Here is a 19,167-nt window from a genome sequence, read left to right on the forward strand (position 1 = left end):
AATAACAGAGTTTTTCCTTTATTGTTGCAGTTATTGCAAACTTCTCAGTAAAGAGATGACTATCATCTATACTGACTATCAGTATAACTGTTCCTTAAGCTTGAACGCATAAGAGAGCAATAAAATAGGTAATAAAAATTTGCCCTGATTTACTTAAAAGTCATTCCATCTGTCTTCAGTCCAGCTCAGGTCTCCTGACAGATATCTAGAATAGGATCATGTCACTGGGGTCCAACACCAACTATTACAGTAATTTTAAGGCTACTGTCAGGTTCTATGTTAAGCATAGAAGAAAAAGTTACTGTCCTCTCATTCCCGACTATGTTTAGGTAACCGAAGTGTTCATACATAAATCTACTTCTCTTTGGTGATTTCTCTTTCTGCTAGCAAGTTTACATTTACATTCTATTGTATGACTTATTTTCCAATTAAAGGCAGGAGTCCATCTCTACGTGTGCATCTGTCAAAAGAAGTGCCCATTTCTCAGCTGGCACCCATGACTGGTTCCCTACTGCAGGGACTGGTTTTTTCTAGTAGCCTTACTCTTAAACTGCCTTGTACCTAACTTTGCCTGTAAAGGTATCCAATTCGCTAACTCTCCAGTAAGATACACACTGCTTTCGGTGAACCACTTTTACATTCATCTCAACTCACTTGAACTTCTTTAGACTTGCTCTGGACCCGGGAGCAGCCAAACTCGTTTCTCCCGCGGCTACCTAAGCCAAGGTTAGCCGCGGCGAACTGGGAACAGCAGTAGGCCGTCGGCTTGGCAACTGCCCCGGGCCTTCCCGGACGCCCTTGGCTTCAGATGCCCAAAAGGGCATCAGGCCACAGGATGATCAGAAACGGGGCGGGGTGGGAAAGAGGAACTAACCTCTTCTCCCAAGGCCAATTCTATTTGCCAAGCCACCTGGTGCCCGGCGGTACCTAAATCTAACCAATCGAAAAGTGAGTCACATTCAATAAGTCTGAAGCATCCAATCCGAGGACATGTTTCACATTCCGGCGGCCGCCCGGTCCCAGCCCCCTCTGCGCACGCATTGCACAGCGGCAAACCCATACCCAGCCGCTCACACCCTGAACGCCCTCAGCCGCGAAATCTCCCGGAGGATCGGCGGGTTAACCGCGCCGCGGGTGCCGGCTACTGCGCAGGCGCCTTAGGAAGGCCTCGGCGTGTCCCCTCGCGTGGTCCTGTGTCCCTCCGCCCCCGGTGCCAGCCAGAGCCGGGTTCCGCCGTCATCAGGTTCCGCGCGCGGAAGAAGCGGTGGCGGGTGAGTGTGAGCCGCTTACCTACGCGTTCGCGAGGGAAATGCCACGCTCTTTTCACTTCATTAGGGGCTTTGGAAATAGAGGTGGTGAGACACCCTCCCCTACGCGTCTCCTGAGGCACTCTTGGGGATGTCCGCGAAGGGACACTGAGAGGCACAGCGGGAGCGGGCGGAGAGGGAAGTGGACAACGGGCAGGGAAGAGGAAAGAATGTTATTAAGCAGGTGTCTTTGACATTGGGCAAGGCAGGCTCTGGTGCGTGGGTGAAGGGAAGAAAGTTGGGAGAGCAGCAGTGGAGGAGGCGAAGGAGGGCAGAGTGAAAAAGGGGAGACTGGGCCCCGCGGGGCGACGAAATGCGGAGCCAGTGGGGGTAGGCGTTTGATTTTAAAGGAACACTGTCGGAGTCATTGAGATGCCTTTGTTTGGATAGTAGGTTAGGGTTCATGTTAATTATACGTAACTGTTATTTCGAAACCAACCAAATCAAGCAGTGAAAGAACATTTACGTGCTCGTTATGAGCCAAGCACTGTTAATCACGTTACCAGCCCCTTTCTTTCTTTGTCCCCTTATAAATTATAGCATTCCCATTTTAACGTGAGGAGTGTCAGGCTCAGAGTAGTGAAATTACCAGAGACTGTACCGCATCTTACAGGCAGAGTCAAGATTACACCAGGTCTGACTCCAAAATGGCTTTGCTTAACCTGGTGTACTTAAGCCTGAAAACTTGCGAAGTACTCTAGCAGATCAACTACTGGTTTTATTATGATGGTTTTCTTTCTTTCTCTTTTCCAGAGGTCGTTACGGTCTGCTTTAAGAAAATTATATATAGCCTTACTGTTAAATGAGATGCAGAATATAATTTGAGAGAAATTTTGAAGAAAACACAATCTTGGGAATATTTTACTGTGTAAAAAGTAAAGTTAGGTGTAATTGTTTTGAAGATATTTGCTAAAAAATGTGGATTTGCTAGAGAATTGTAGAATGATTTAGACTTCTAGAGTCTGGAAAGAGAATAAATTAGACTTCCAGAGTCTGAAAAATTTTGGGGGGGAGCAGTTATATTTTCCCTTAGAATGTTAAGAAAATAACTATCTAAAGGTAATCACCTGAATTATCTGTGTGCCTAAACAAAAACATTATTTTAAAATAATATTTGTGAAGTGCTTAGATTGAAACTTTTCTATTAAAGAGCAGATGGTCTGCTAATGATGACCTCTTTTCACCTATATCCTGTTAACTGTTATAGTTCCCAAGTTCACTTGGGCTAGGAATCCCAGTAAGAGTTGCATGACATGCATTCCATCCAGACAAAAAAAGTCATCCCAGGTTTCTTTCTGGTGGGATGAAAATATTCTAAAATTGATTTTGGTGATTGTTACACAACTCTGTGAAATTGTACTTTTAAATGACTGTATTGTGTGGTACATGAACTCTATCTCAGTAAGATGGAAGTGAAATTGTAACCTTAAATGCATCAGAAATGCCCTGCCACAAAATTTTCCCTGATGTTTTGCAGTGTAACAATTAGCATTTTCATTCCTTGAAAACTACTTGAGAACTTTTCACTGGTTGTTTGTTTACTGTTTGAACAAATGTTATCTGGGACATTAGAATGAAGCAGAATGAGGAAGTCGTAGATTAACACTGTCATTGAAAAATGTTCTGACAGAAAAGATTTTCGTACTGGTTTGGAGATTATTTACAATTAGTACATCTACTAGGTTTGTAAATTTTTGAAGGACATGAAATTAGTAAAGTGTAGTAAAACTAATTCCTTTCTGAGTTTGGCCAACCACTGGACTTCAACTTTATCATTATGTAAAAGAAAGGTATTAGACTAAATTATATCTAATGTATCTGTCATATAGTACAGAATTTTTTTTTCCTAACATAGTTTTGTTACTAGAATGGATGAAAAGAACTAATTTTGAGGACCTGTTCTTTAACACTTTATGCATTACCATTTCACAGGAGGAAACTGGTGCTAGAAGTTAGATCTGCCCAGGATCCTCTAGCTGAGCTAGGGTTCTAGGATACTTTTACTGAGAGCCTATAGTCTTTCCATTCTGCTTCTAAGACTGGGGACTAGGATTGGGGCACTTGGTTGCTAGCAGTGTGCCAAGGGATTACTGAACTCCAGGGCAAGTAGCACATGTACCTTCAGCATCCTTTTCATTCAAAAATTTGGGGAAGAAAGAGTTTGATTTCTATGAGTTTTGTGGGAGAGGACACAGGTTTTTGTTGTTTTGCATAAGGGAAGTGGTGCAAACCATTTTCCCATTAAAACACTCAAGTCTATATTATGAAGTAGAGTACAAAACTCACATAATTTTTTTTTTGTAAAATGAGGTGTTTCCTGTTTTGTGGTAGGCCATTTCCTATGCATTTAAGATTACAGTTCCACTTCCTTTTGCTCACTTTCTTTTTTAATATAACAGTTTTATTGGGATATAACTGAGATGCCATACAGCTCAGTCATTTCAAATATACAGTTTTACAGAATGGCGCAACCATCACCACAATCAATTTTAGAACATTTTCATCACCCCAAAAAGGAACTTCTTACCTACTGGGAGTTACTCCCTCTTCCCTCCCCTTCACCAGACCACTCTCAGCCCCAAGCAACTAGTAATCTTTCTGTCTCTGTATTTTGGACACTTCATATAAATGGAATCATCTAACAGGTGGTCTTTTATGATTGCCTTATTCTACTGATCATGTTTTGAAGTTTCATCCGTGTTGTATCAATATATTGTCAAATGGCATTCCATTATATGTATATACCACATTTTTTGGACCATTCATCAGTTGAGGGATTTGAGTTGTTTCCACTTATTGGCTATTAGAAATAATGCTGATACAAGCATCAATGTATGTTTTGTGGGGGGCATGCCTTTGTTTCTCTTGCATATCCATTTAATTGTAGAACTGGGTCATACGGTAACTCTGTGTTTAACCCTTTGAAGAACTACCAGGGAAAGCCACTGTTTTTCAAAGTGCCTGTACCGTTTTATATTCCTACCAGCAAAATATACAAGCTCCAGTTTTTCTACATCCACAGTAAAACTTATGACCTATTCGCTTATTGCCATTAGAGTAGATGTGGTTTTTATTTGTATTTCCATTACGGCTAATGATGTTGAGCATCTTTTCATGTGCTTTTTGCCATTTGTTTATTTTCTTTGGAGAAACATCTTTTCAGAGCTTTTGTTCATTGTTTGAGTCATGTTTTTATTATTGAGTTCTAAGAATTCTGTATATATTCTGATATAAATCCCTTACAGATATGTAATTTGAAAATATTTTCTTCCATCCTGAGGTTTCTGCTTTCGTTTTCTTGATGGTATCCTTAAAAGCACAAAAGTTTTTAACATTGGTGAAGTCTAATTTATCTAGTTCTTCTTTTGTTACTTGTGCTTTTGGTGTCATAGCTAAGGAGGCTTTACCTATCCCAAGGTCACAAAGATTTACTAACAGTTTTATAGTTTGATCTCTTAAATTTAGATCTTTGGTCCCTTTTCAGTTAATTATTGTGTATGGAATGAGGAAGGGGTTCAGCTTCAATCTTTCGTGTGTATATATCCAGTTTAACCAACACATTTTGTTCAAATGACTTTTCTTACTCCATTGAATGGTCTTGGCACCCTCTCTGCTCTTAGAAGTAACTTTATTGGAAAGTATATACTAAGATATACTTTATGTGTATCTATTCCTTGAATGTCTTAGTTTTAAAAGTAATGTTTTATGGCATATGGATTGGACACGCAGAAATATAAAGAAGTTCTTGTGTTGTAGAACAAAGTTGATTCAAGAGTAAAGCCTGTCTTTGTTTTCCAAGATGACAGCCTGATTTTATATTTTGGTCACTTATACTCCTATATTTGTAAAGTATAAAATCATTTGACCCCTGGTAAATAGCAAATACATGCATTTTTGTGTGATGGATTTAGATATATTAGTTAATTGTTGAGTGATTTCTTTAAAATGACCTAAACAATTGTAAGGGGATGATTTCATGTATAGGAAGTACTTCAGGATGTTCTGGAAACACAAGCTATTACTGAAGAACTGTTTTACATCTTCCAGATAAATGGTGATTTCTTTTTTCATGCCTCTATAATACATTTCAGTCATGGTATGAAATAGGGTAAATGGAGATTAAAGTTGGTCATTATTTCTGTAACTATTTTATGGTAATCTGCATGCAGGATGGGCTTGGAAAATGGAGGGGCATGAATGTCTGATTGAAGTTTTTGAACTTTGTGTATAGGCAGGGAATTCACTGAACGTTTTTGATTGGGAAATGTATGAACATACTATGCACAGGAAGATTAAGTTGGCAGCTAATGTTGAGTGAAAAGTGGGGAGGGAATGGAGAGACCATTTTGAACTGGAGATATTGACGACTTTAAGAAGTATGTCAACAGTGGAGATAATAGAAAAGAGTGGGTAGTGGGTAGCCATTAAAATGCTTGTTAAAAATTCAGACTCCTGGCCTCTACTCTTATTTTTTTGTTTGTTTGTTTGTTTGTTTTGTATGGGCAGGCACTGGAAATTAAACCCAGGTCTCTGGCCCGGCGTGGCAGAATTTGGCAGGTGAGAACTCTGCCTGCTGAGCCATCGTGGCCCACCCACCTATTCTCTATTCTTGACTTTCTGAATCGCCTAGATGCAGAGACTGGACAACTGTACTTATAATGAATTCTTATCAGTAATTCTTATGTTTACCGTGATATCCTAGTTAGCGTGAAGATAGAATTGTCTAGACTGGTAGTTCATGGTGTACATGGGATATCTCTTTGTGACAGAGAGAATGGTGAAGCTATTTTTAAGGATTAGGAAACTAAGGGGCAGATTTGGAGACCCAGAGAATGCATTCAGTTTGATGTATATCAGGTTTGATTTGCTAGCAGAACTTGGGTGGGAATATGGAATGATTACTCAGGGAAAGAGTCAGGGCAGTAAATAATATTTTCATTTTATAAATAAAAGAGTTTATTTTCCCCTTGAGAAGATATTGTGCCATCTACTTGCTGTTTTTATCTTAAAATTTCCCAGGTTTACAAAGAGTATGCCCACCAAGCAACAACTTCCTTTATCCCTCCCTCCATACCCTGGTAGCCTCCAGTCTATTTTCTTTCTCTAAGAATTTGCTATTCCTAGTTATTTCATGTAAGTGAAATCATACAGTATTTGTCCTTATGTGCTTTGCTTATTTCCACTCAGCATGATGTTTTCAAGATGCAGGCATGTTGCAGCAAGTCTTAGAACTTCATTCCTTCTTACAACTGAATAATATTCCATTGTTTGCATATACCACATTTTGTTTATTCATCTGTAATTGGGCATTTGGGTTAATATCTTTTGGTTCTTGTAAGCAATACTGCTATGAACATTGATGTACAAATATCTGTTGGAGTCTGTGTTTTCAGTTTCTTTGTGTGTATAGCTAGGAATGGAATTGCTGGGTCATATGGTAATTCTATATTTAGTTTTTTTGAGAAACCACTATACTGCTTTCCACAGTAGGCTGCACTGTTTTACATTTCCTCAGACTGTATATAAGGGTTTCAATTTCTTTGCATCCTGTCCAACACTTATTTTCCATTTTTATTTTAGTAATAGCCGTCCTTGTGAGTGTAAAGTGGTAGCTGATTGTGGTTTGATTTGTATTTCCCTAATGGTTCATGATGTTGAGTATCTTTCCATGTGCTTATTGGTCATTTGTATATCCATTTTTGAGAAATGTCTTTTTAAGCCTTTGTCCATTTCTTTTATTGGATTGTTTATCTTTTTGTTATGTTGAAGAGCTCTTTATGTATTTTGGATGCTGGACCTTTATCAGATATATGACTTGCAATTCTTTTCTCCCATTCTGTGGGTTGTCTTTTCACTTTTTTGATGATGTCCTTTGATATACAAATTTTTTATTTTGATGAAGTAAAGTTTATTGTTTCTTTTGTTGCTTGTGCTTTTGGTATCTGTTTTGCTTTATTAGAGCTTCCAGAATGCAGTATATCAGAAATGGGTTGGCTTTTTCAATGGGGATTTATTAGGTTGCAAATTTACAGTTTTAAGGCCATAAAAATCCAAATTAAGGCATTGAGGGGAGGGTATCTTCTCTGGGGAAAGGCTGCTGGCTTTCAAGGTTCCTCTGTCACACCAGAAGGTGCATGGCAATCTTTGCTGGTCCTGGATTGTAGTTTCAGGATGGCCCTCTCAGCTCCTGTGGGTCCTTCTTGCTTTTCCTGAGGTGTTTTCTTTCTCTGAGCTTTCTCTAAAATGTCTCTGCCTTTTATCCTCTCATAAAGAACTCTAGCAAGGGGATTGAGACCCACCTTGAATGGGCTGGGTCACATCTCCATGTAAACAAACTAAGTAAAAGGTCCTACCCCCAATAGGTCTGTACCCACATGCGTGGATTAAAAGAACAGAGGCTTTTCTGGGGTACATAAGAAATTCAAAGCAGCGCAGTGTAATAGTTAAAAATCCATTGCCAAATTCAAGGTTATGCAGATTTGTGCCTATGTTATCTTCTAAGTTTTAGGTTTATATTTATGCTCTGGATCCATTTTTAGTTAATTTTTTGCATATAGTGTGAGTAGAGGTCCAACTTCATTGTTTTTTTTTTTTCTTTTGGCATGGGCAGGCACCAGGAATTGAACCCGTGTTTCCAGTATGGCAGGTGAGAACTCTGCCTGCTGAGCCACCGTGGCCTGCCCCAACTTCATTGTTTTTATGTGGATTTCTAGTTCTCCTGGTGTCATTTGTTGAAGAGAAATGCATTCTTTCCTGCTTGCATGTACTTGATACTCTTATCAAAAATCAGTTGGCCATAGATGTGTGGATCTATTTCTGGATTTTCATTCCATTCATCTATATGTCTGACCTTATGCCACTACCACATGGTTTGATTTGTATAACTTTGTAGTAAGGTTTGAAATCAGAGAGTGTGAGTCCACCAACTTTGTTTTATTTTTTTTCCAAATTAACTTTGGATTTTTAGGACCCCTTGCATTGCCATGTGAACTTGAGGATTGACTTTTCCACTTCTTCTAAAGAGGCTGTTGGAATTTTGAGAGAGATTTTTTTTTTAATATGTAGGTCACTTAGGATAGTGTTGACATCTTAGTAATAGTCTTATAATCCATGAACATGTGATATTTCTTCATTTAGTTGGGACTTCTTTAATTTCTTTCAGCAGGGTATTAGTGTTTAATGTATAAATCTTTCACTTTCTTGGCTAAATTTATTCCTAAACATTTTATTCTTTAAATGCTAATGTAAATGGGATTTCTTTCTTCTCTCAGTTCTTCACGCTAGTATATAGAGAGACAGTTGTTTTTTGTGGGTTGATCTTTTACCCTTTAACTTTACTGAATTCATTTCTTACCTCGAGTAGCTTTCTTCTGAATTTCTTTGGATTTTCTCTATATGGTGTCATGTCTTCTGCGAATGGAGATGGTTACTTCATCCTTTTCAATTCATATATCTTTTGTTTCTTTTTCTACCTAATTGCTTTGGCTAGAACTTCTTGTACAATTTTGAAGAGCAATGGTGGAAGCAAGCATCCTTTGCTATTTCTGTTATTGGAAAAAAAAGTATTTGTGCATGGAGAAGTAGCTATACCCAGAGAGAAACCAGAGAATCTACTCAAGCCAAGCTTTCATGGAGAACGGCATGTTCTCCCCAAGTTATATTGTTGGAACCTAGGGCAACAGCCTGCAAAATATTGTTATTTGAACACAGTTATGGCTGTCTATAATATGAGTTGTGCATAAATACTTTGTCATACAGCACAAAATACTACTGAAAGGAAAAGGGAAGTACCACTCTTTGATTCTTGATAGTTTAAATTGCTGAGAGGGGATTGGAGCTGTGTCTGTGGAATGTAAATATTTTCATTAGTTATTATGGATTGTTACTCTTTCCCTTAGAGAGGTGGTTTGATTTTATTGCTCTGTACTATATTTGGTTTCTTGGAATGGAACTAGCAACAGATGATCCATGTACTGCACTCAGATGGCAGCCTATCTCGTGTTAAAATGATAGAGATTTTCTAAACCCAGCCTTCACAAAGACCTTGTGCCTTTCAAAATTTTAAGTCAGAATTTCTCAGGGGGCCACAGCCCCCATCAGTATTGAATGACTACAGCTGCATAGATTGAATAAGAATTGATGATGGGAAAATATGATATGTATTTTTTCTCCTGTACAGTAAAGGGACCTCTAGCACTACTCATTAAACTAGAAAAAAATCTTCTCAGAAACTCTGAAAGCTTGGCATTATTTCTGTTTTTTTGCAAAAAGAAATAGAAAAACTTTTGTTCTTTCAAAAGTTAAATTGGAGTTTAGTTTACAGATTACAGTGCTTTATTCAGGGCACTAAAAGTTTTGCTGCATCAAAGAAGTCAGATCACCTGCAAAAAATGGAAGTATCTTTAATCCTCTAGGGATGGCCAGCAATTTTTATAGCCAAAAAAAGGAAGTTAGCTTGACTCTTATTCATTGGACAGGAGTTTGTCCATCTTATAGGGGCAGGTTTAGCACAGGTGGGCATTGTATTGTATTAGGTCAGGCACAATGAACTAGGGGCTTGATAGGCTTTCTGGGTCTGTCACCTTGGTGGGTGACAAAGCTCGAAAGATATCGAGAGGAAACTCAAGAGGGATTTCAAAGAGGAAATAGAGCATGGATTTATTTTTTCTCCTAATAGTCTCCAGGGCTTTCTCGATATTATATCATTTTAACAGTTTTTTCATCTCTTTTTATCAAGCCTTTAGAATAATTTCTGTTGCTGCAGACAAGCAAAGTAGACAAACAAGAATATTTATATGGAGTATAAAAATGGTCAACTTCTCCTTCAGAGTATAGTGAGGGTTGGGAAATAAATATCTATTTTATGAAATGTTTTAGTTTTTTATATAAATAATTAGTCAAGTAAAGGTGATTTTCATTTTTCCAATTTTTGCTTTATTATGTTTTCATAAATGACATTGTTAATTATTAAGTTGCTGTAGGCAAAGTGGGTATATAAAAGGTTTATAAATGTTGGTTTTCTTCTGATGAGTTAAATTCTGAAACTTAATCTAAATCCAGTAGCATCAGTACTAATGAATTGTGTTTTCATATTTCAGGAACCTTGATTGCCCTCCTTCAACGTGTTCATGATGAAGTTATTAGCACTTTTATTTTCAGTATTTATAACTGGCTGTAGAGGTAACTCTTCCTATAGTTTGGCACCTAAGTTACTGTTGGTGTCCTTTGATGGCTTCAGAGCTGACTATCTGCAGAATTATGAATTTCCTCATCTCCAGAATTTTATTAAAGAAGGTGTGTTGGTAGAAAATGTTAAAAATGTTTTCATCACAAAAACATTTCCAAACCATTACAGTATTGTGACAGGCTTGTATGAAGAAAATCATGGCATTGTGGCTAATTCCATGTATGATGCAGTCACAAAGAAACATTTTTCTGACTTTAATGACAAAGATCCTTTTTGGTGGAATGAGGCAGTGCCTATTTGGGTGACCAATCAGCTTCAGGAAAACAGAACAAGTGCTGCTGCTATGTGGCCTGGTACTGATGTACTCATTCACAATACCACACCTTCCTACTTTATGAATTATAACTCCTCAGTGTCATTTGCCGAGAGACTAAATAATATCACTCTATGGCTGAGCAGTTCGAACCCACCTGTCACCTTTGCAACACTCTACTGGGAAGAACCAGATGCAAGTGGCCACAAATATGGACCCGAAGATAAGGAAAACATGCGCACAGTGTTGAAAGAAATAGATAAACATATTGGTGACCTAGTCCATAAACTCAAAATGTTAGGGTTGTGGGAAAATCTTAATGTGATCATTACAAGTGATCATGGGATGACCCAGTGTTCCAAGGACAGACTGATAAACTTGGACCTCTGCATTGATCATTCAGTCTACACTCTCATAGATTTGACCCCAGTTGCTGCGATACTTCCCAAAATAAGTAAGTAAACTTTTAGCCTAAGGATGCTGCTGTTTGAATGGGGCAGTTAATTAAGGATGGGGAGTTGTGTAAAAGGATAAGCTCTGACTTTTTGTAGTTCAGGACCATATTCTCTTATACTCTTCAGAGGGATTATTTCTCCTTATTGATGAATTTTAATGTACTATTTACTCATGGTGAGGTTATTTCCTCCCAATTTATATAGATTAAGCATTTGGATTGAAGTGTACGCTCAAATTGATTATTTCTTTGCTTTTTGATAATATTTGTTAATTATTCATATTAATGGAAAAAGGAAATATTTGTCCTTAAAAAGCATCTTGGATTATTTTGTGAGATGTACTTTTCTTTTACTGATACTATTAGTTTATATTTGCTTAGAAAGCTAGACTTGAAAATTGTAGCCTTTCTAAACAAGTCCACCAGGGGTAATCCAGAGAATGAAAATAAGATATGTGTGTGGTGTGTATGTATGTATATATGTGTATAAATACAAAAAGGCATGTTTGTGTATACATATATAATCAGTCCCTAACACTGTCATATTATTAATGCTATGTTTCCTGAGAATTTAAAGTGACCTAGTAGATGATGGATTGTTCAGAATTTATTTCTCATTATTCTAATTTTTCTACTAAGCCTTTTTTTCCCTTACGACTCAACCATCATTTTTTTACTTTGCTATTTCCTTATTCTTCTAGATAGAACAGAGGTTTATAATAAACTGAAAACCTGCAGCTCTCACATGACCGTTTATCTCAAAGAAGATATTCCTGCCAGATTCTATTACCAACATAATGATCGAATTCAGCCTATTATTTTGGTTGCTGATGAAGGCTGGACGATTGTACTAAATAAATCACTACCAAAATGTAAGTATTTAGGATATATCACACATATTCGCAATATATCACGCATTGTGACACTTCTGATAACATGATACTTTGATGTCGGCACACTCATACAGTATAATCAGTTCAATTTTCAACTAGATATTTCTCACGTTTACTCAGTAACAATTAACAGTTACCATAATTAGAAGGATGGATGACTTTTAGGGTGAAGTACAGTTTTACTTTTTTACCAAAACTGAAATTACTGTCAGTAACTTTTAAGATTGGTCCTCCTAATTTGTAGAAAATAAGGAGAGGGAAATAAAGAAACCAAGTAAAAGGAAAGAAGATTAGTTAATTCAAGTTCCTTTTTATTTTTGTGTTAAAAAATTTGTCCAAGTAATCCTAAGTGTTGCCCCATTAAGAAATCATTTACCTGAATGCCACAACCATTTGGATCACTAGCGAGAACTAGAAAGTTAAACAAGCAAAAATCCACCAAGTAAACAGAAGAGAGGGATGAAATCTCCCCTAAAATTGAGGAAATGTGTAGGGGAGTGGTCCAGATTTTCTCTCACCTGGAACTTATTTACGAATATTTTGCATTCAGTTTGAATCATTTTCTAAATAAAACTGAGTTTGTAATCTAGAGCAGAGTCAGAAAACTTTCTGTAAAGGAAGAGATGATGTTTTCGGCTTTTGTGCCGGCTAGTCTGTCTCAAGTACTCAGTGCTGCCTTTATGGTGTGAAAACAGCCATAGACTGTATGTAAACAAATTGGCATGGCTGTATTCCAAGGAAGCTTTGTTTACAAAAGCAGGTGGTAGGCTGAATTTGCCCTGGATTGTGGTTTGCAGATCCAGTGTCTATTGCAAATCAGAAGCATCAGGCAAGGCTAAAACTAAAGGTGAATGAAATTTGTGTATGTTTATATGTAATAGTATATACTCATTGTTAAAAATTTGGAAAACACAGGAAAGCATAGAAAAGAGAAGAAAAACTATCCATAATTCCATAATGTAGAGATACAGACAAATGTTAATTGTGGGATTTTTCCCTGCCTAATCTCTTTCTTTACATATCCATACATATTTTTACATTATTGAACTCATAATATGTAATATGATGTTATATTTTGATTTTTATCATGTTGATCAGATGCATTATTTTTATTACAAAATATTTTAAGCATACAAATAAAGAATATAAAAACACCAAGATAACTCAACTCAGTTTTCACCTGCACTTAGTATGAAAGTAGAAGCTTATTAAATGCAAGTGGTGTAAGTTAAAAGGCGAAAGTTGTTAAAATAAAGCTGAAAATTGGAAATGTGGTATTGGAGTTATATAAAGGGCTGCCACATGTTTTTCTTTGAGTCAGGCTTTTACTAGTGTTACAAGTTGGAGCCATCTGATTAGACTTCACATGCAATATAAGAATCCCTTCTGTAACATTCTCAATTATCTCGCTCTCTTGATGTCAGGGTGTTTAACTGTCAGTAAACCAGTAGATAATTATGTATTCCCATTTCTTACCAGAGGAGCAATTGAGATAGGTAAGGCTGCAGATTCACTTCTTCCCCATTCACCACTTATTCCTGCTTTCCCCACTTATTCAGGACCTTCAGCCCTCTAATCTATCATTGATGCTATTTGCAGTGGATTTTTACAGCAGTACTGGAGATAGACAGGTGAAGTAAGTGGGGCTATGAATGAAAGATAAATTCATTAAGTTAAAAAGTATTGTTAAAAATGAATATGAGGGCGGGCCATGGTGGCTCAGCAGGCAGAGTTCTTACCTGCCATGCTGGAGACCCGGGTTCAATTCCTGGTGCCTGCCCATATAAAAAAAAAAAAGGATATGAAGGCTGAATCGTAACATTGATATCTCTTTTAGTTTCTAATATTTTAGAGCAGTTAGAAGTAAAAACCTAAAATGTGGAATTGTAACCCATGTCAAACTCTGAAATATGTTCTACAACTAATTGTGGTGCTACGCTTTGAAATTTATAGCTTTTTTGTATATATATTATTTTTCACAAAAAAAGAAGGAAAAAAGTTGTTTGTGATGATAAAAAAATATTTAAGCCTTCTAGTCTAGCCTTTTATATTCTGGAGCAGCTAGAAGGAAAAATATGAGAGGATTATAATGGTAGCCCGTGACCAACTCTGGGATCTGCCCTGTAACTACTTGTTGAAGAGTGCTTTGAAAACTATTGTTTTTTTAATTTCTTTGTATATATGTTTTATTATACAATAAAAAAAGTTTTAAAAAAAACTGGTGTTAAAGCTTGAGGCCATGAAAGACTGGGTAAGTGGTAGATGGGTAATGGAGTGAAATAAGGGAGCATGGCCCAGTGGAAGAATATAGACACTTTTACTTCTGGCTCCTGTCTGGTCCAACTTATTGGAATTTTAATGGATGGGAATTATACCAGCAGGAATCTACTGTACTTATGTTTCATAACAGAAAGACCGATCTTAATCATTAACATGATTATGTTCTTTTTTTCAGTAGGTGACCATGGTTATGATAATTCTTTGCCTAGTATGCATCCATTTTTAGCTGCCCGTGGTCCTGCATTTCACAAAGGCTACAAGCACAGGACAATTAACACTGTGGATATTTATCCAATGATGTGTCACATCTTGGGACTAAAACCACAACCCAATAATGGAACATTTGGCAATACTAAGTGTTTGTTAGTGGACCAGTGGTGCATTAATCTCCCAGAAGCCATTGGAATTGTTATCAGTGCACTTTTGGTGTTAACCACTCTAACATGCCTCATAATAATCATGAAGAATAGGTTATCTGTGCCACGTCCATTTTCCCGACTTCAGCTGCAAGATGATGATGATGATCCTTTAATTGGGTAACTGTGCTGGGCTTTATACAAAGTGGCTTCAATTAGACATGAAGCAGGATACACCCAAGGAATGGTGTTACCAGTTTGAAAAAGTGAAAGGCGAAAGATTTATACGATCCGAAGAGAAACCAGAGTATGAAAAAGTTTACTTTAAAAGACAGACAAAGGAGTTAGACCGAGCATGCTAAAATTGTTTTGTTTTTCTTTGAGTTTTGTTTTTATGTAACAGCCAATATAAAAACCCTGACCATAGTAAAAATTTCTAATAGATCATTAGTTAACATGATCTGTTTCTCTAACTGTGAACCTCTTATGATAAAAATACACCGTCTGCCTTTTGCCTTTTTTTTTTGCCGTGAAAGTGTGATACATCTTTAAATGAAAATATATTGAAATTTAGTAGGCATGCATTTCTAATAAGTTTATATGTTTGTAAATAAAACAATAGAAATCTTTATGCAGTTCTTTAATTTTATATATCAGGGAGGAAAAGTTTATTATATTTTTATATTTACCTTTAATAGAGTTTGTATCCCAATTAAATACTTGAGGTAGGAAATTCTACATGATGATTAATAAAATTGGTTAACCAGGCTGAAAAGATCTAATATGGACAAATTATTTTTAGGAAAGTTTTTTTTTTTTTAAACTAAGTAGGTGATACAAAGATTGAATTGCTACCCTTGTAATTTAAGCTGTTGAAGTCTCAAAAAATTAGAACTTTTGAAGATAATTGCTGATAAGAAATTCAGGAGAAAGCTACTGAAGAATTTGTGGCTAATGCCATTGTGTAAGTGATTTAGTTGTATGGATGTGCATGTGCACATGCAGATATTATGTGACCTAATATAAGAGGCAGTCAGAGAGAGACTGGACTGTAGTTGGCCTCACACATTCCCTTAAAATGTGGGTATTTTTGCACTTCAAAGAATTCTTTATTTTTATCATTTTAAACTTTCTCATGTTATTTATTGTAACAGGATATCCAGGTGCTACACAGACTTTTATTTCCTGAATACAAATCTGGTTTTGTTTGGGTCAGAATGAGGAAGAAAGATTTTTATATTTACCTTTGAGACATTATGCCTTGACTTTTTAGGCAATAGAGCACCTAAGAAATTAAAAATGGAATTTAGTATCTTTTGACCTTTTACATCATTCATGTCTTCAGTTGCAGACAAACATTCTGTTAACATTGAAAAGCCAGACACTCCTGTTTTTCCCCCAGAATTTGGATCATAGAAATAATTCCTCTACTTATTACTTTAGCATATTTTTCAGCACCAAGGATTTGTTGTAAAGAACTGTCAACCTACCTTTGTTAGGTGGTACTGTCTAATAATTAAAATTAATATGAAAAGCTGAGTTGTGACAGACCAGATTATATCTATTAGGGAAAAAGAATAAGTTAAGAACCATTCATCATGACCTAAGGCAAGTAATTAATATTAAAGGTGTAATCTTTAATGTTTTGACAGTATAAAATAAATGTGGTGTTTTGGAGAAGCAAAAATGACCTATAGTGAATACACAGTCCAATTAAATGTTAATTATCTGTGATGATAAAGAACAATGATGTTTTAAATGATCCGTCCTATTTAGTCACTCTGTTTCCTGAGCTTGGTTTGGTACCATTTGTATTTGGGGTCCTTGAAAGACGTTTCCGCACCTTGCATAAATAATCCACACTGCTCATTATGAAGGGTTTGACTCTATTAACAGCATAATGAACTAATAAATGAAATAAAACCATAGTGTTCATTTTACTTCTTGGCAAATTTTTTTTATGATTTTTTCCTTATATAAGATGGTTATCCTGAAGGTTAAAAGTTATTTGAAAGAAATAATTACAAAATGCCTTTCTACTTAATTTTCCATTAAAACAAAGAATACAAAAGAATTGAACTGCCATATTTAAATTTTTTTAAATAGTGGATATTTTTTGAAGTGTATAAAATAGTAGAAGGATATTTAATACTAGTTGAGTAGAACTTGGTCCTTACAATGTGAATTTCAGTGATTTCGTTAGCTTAATTGGTGGTTATGAATTTCAGAATCTATACATGGCACCCAACCTGTCAGTATATGAAGGCATGTCCTGTCAGTGTCATAACCTTAAGAGACATTTGTCTATTTGTCTTTTCTTTCGTTTCATTCTTAAAGTATTTAATTTTAAATGATTTTTTATGTGTATTTTGATGGACTGAGAACAGTATTTAATCAAAGAGAAACTTTGTATAGTATTGAACTTGGCATTAATTCATTTGTATCTTTAAAAATATTTATCACAAAGTCAATGACTACTCTAGGACACTGAGAAAATCTAGTAAAGCTAGCCTTTTATATTAAAGTTATAGTGTATATTTTGTTAAATAATTGACTAATATGCTGCTATATTTTCCGAATGGTATAAAGATAATGGCACCAGAGAACATTTCATCACTTCCGGCAGTAATAGTCAAATGTAACAGGAAGACTTTTAATTACATGTTTTTTGTTAATTCAATGAGTGAATGCTTCCAGAATAAGTATATTTACTTATGAATTAGGGACGGTTCTGCTGTTGTTTTTAATGTACAAGTCTGGTAAAGAATAACAGAATGAAACATATTTGAATATTCTGTACTATAGGCTTTGTGTTAATGTTCCATTAGACTTGGTATAAAAATTTGAAAATGAAGGTTCTTGGAACATTGAAGGATTGAAAGTGCTTTCGTATTGTTCTTGAGTGGCTCCCTCTCTTGCTCATATCTCATAAGCTTTAGGGATGATTGTATTTAATTATTTTGTTTATTTGTTTGTTTGGAAAGTTTTATTGTATTGTGAATACATAAAGCTGCAAATGCAGGACAAAAAATTAGATGAAAAGTATATGCTCATAGGTCAGTTTGTAAAATCGTGTGTAAATAAATGACATGACTGCTTTAAAAAGTTTGTATTAGTGCCTTAAGTTAAGGTGAAATATACTTTGACTGTATTGTTTGAAGTCATAGTTAATGATCTTGCTTATGACTTAAAAATTTACATAAATAAAATCTACTAAAGCATTCTTACTGTGATGATTAAATATAAAGTACATCAGTGATAATTTTTAAAGTTGTCATCTTGTTGCAAAATGTACATACTGTGATAGAATGTTGATATGACTTATCAATACTGCATATGTCCACATAGGTGTTGATTACAAAATTTTTTTTTTTACCAGGGTTAAGCATATAACATCAGATATTTAAAACAATCCAGCATAAGGACTCACTGGGGGGAAAAGCCCAAATTAATTTTGTAGAATCTCAGAACTGTAATTTATTGGTTTAAGGTAAAAAAGAAGTTTGAAAAGCTGAAAGCACTGGAAGTAAGACAGGGAATTCATGTTATTTAAACTTTGCTTTCTATATAGCCATAAGTACATAAGTACCAAATGTCTTATCCAATTTAATACCTATTCAATACGATTTCCTCAAGAGCAGTGATTAATTAATTTTCTCATTTAATATTTGATGTATCCTGCTAAGAACTTGGAGAAAACAAAAAGATAAAAGTGACTTTCTTTATTTTGAAAGTGCTCAGAGTTCTGTAGCAGTTCAAAGCAGTAAAACTTTATTCCAACAAAGTAGGTATACTCGTGGACAAACTCTAATTGCTGAGATCCTTGAGTCCAGAAATGTTTTCTGGGTCCTGTATCCTAATTGTGTGTGTGTGTGTGTGTGTGTGTGTGTATGCAGGTGTTTTTTAAATGCAATTTTACTGTGATATATATTCCATACCATATAATCCAAATTGAACAGTCAGTGGTTCACAGTATTGTATAGCTGTGCATTTGTCATAAAGTCGATATTTGAACATTTCATTATTTCAAAAAAAAAAAAAGAATAAAAGTAAAATAGAATACCCAAAACATCCTATATCCCCCTCCCACTATTTATTTATTTTGGATAAAGGGAGTGTCAGTCATAAAGTTTTCACAATCACATAGTTACACCTATGCAAGTGGTTGCTGATGTTACCACTACCACGTCCTCTGCCTCGTGTCCCAAGGTCAGATTACCTGGGAGATAATGGCTGAATCTGCAAGTCGAACTATTATGCAGGACTTCTGCCTTCATATCTTGTAACTTTATGTTTACCTTCATTTTTTTTAGACAAGGTAGTGGAAAGGATCAAAAGAAATTACGCCTACTATACAAATAACATTCTTATAAAAGG

The 19,167-nt window shown here is 35.9% G+C and overlaps 1 protein-coding gene across 1 annotated transcript; it reads left to right on the forward strand.

Moving 5' to 3' along the window:
* The first annotated feature begins 1,027 nt into the window (after positions 1–1,027).
* On the forward strand, positions 1,028–18,013 carry ENPP4 (ectonucleotide pyrophosphatase/phosphodiesterase 4). Its single transcript, XM_077161966.1, has 4 exons — positions 1,028–1,271; positions 10,406–11,261; positions 11,963–12,133; positions 14,610–18,013. The coding sequence occupies exons 2-4, from the start codon at positions 10,436–10,438 to the stop codon at positions 14,972–14,974; spliced, it is 1,362 nt and encodes a 453-aa protein (XP_077018081.1). The 5' UTR covers positions 1,028–1,271; positions 10,406–10,435; the 3' UTR covers positions 14,975–18,013.
* The last annotated feature ends 1,154 nt before the right edge of the window (positions 18,014–19,167 follow it).

The sequence above is a fragment of the Tamandua tetradactyla genome, chromosome 5 (genome assembly GCF_023851605.1).
Source record: "Tamandua tetradactyla isolate mTamTet1 chromosome 5, mTamTet1.pri, whole genome shotgun sequence".
NCBI classification, from domain to species: Eukaryota; Metazoa; Chordata; class Mammalia; order Pilosa; family Myrmecophagidae; genus Tamandua; species Tamandua tetradactyla.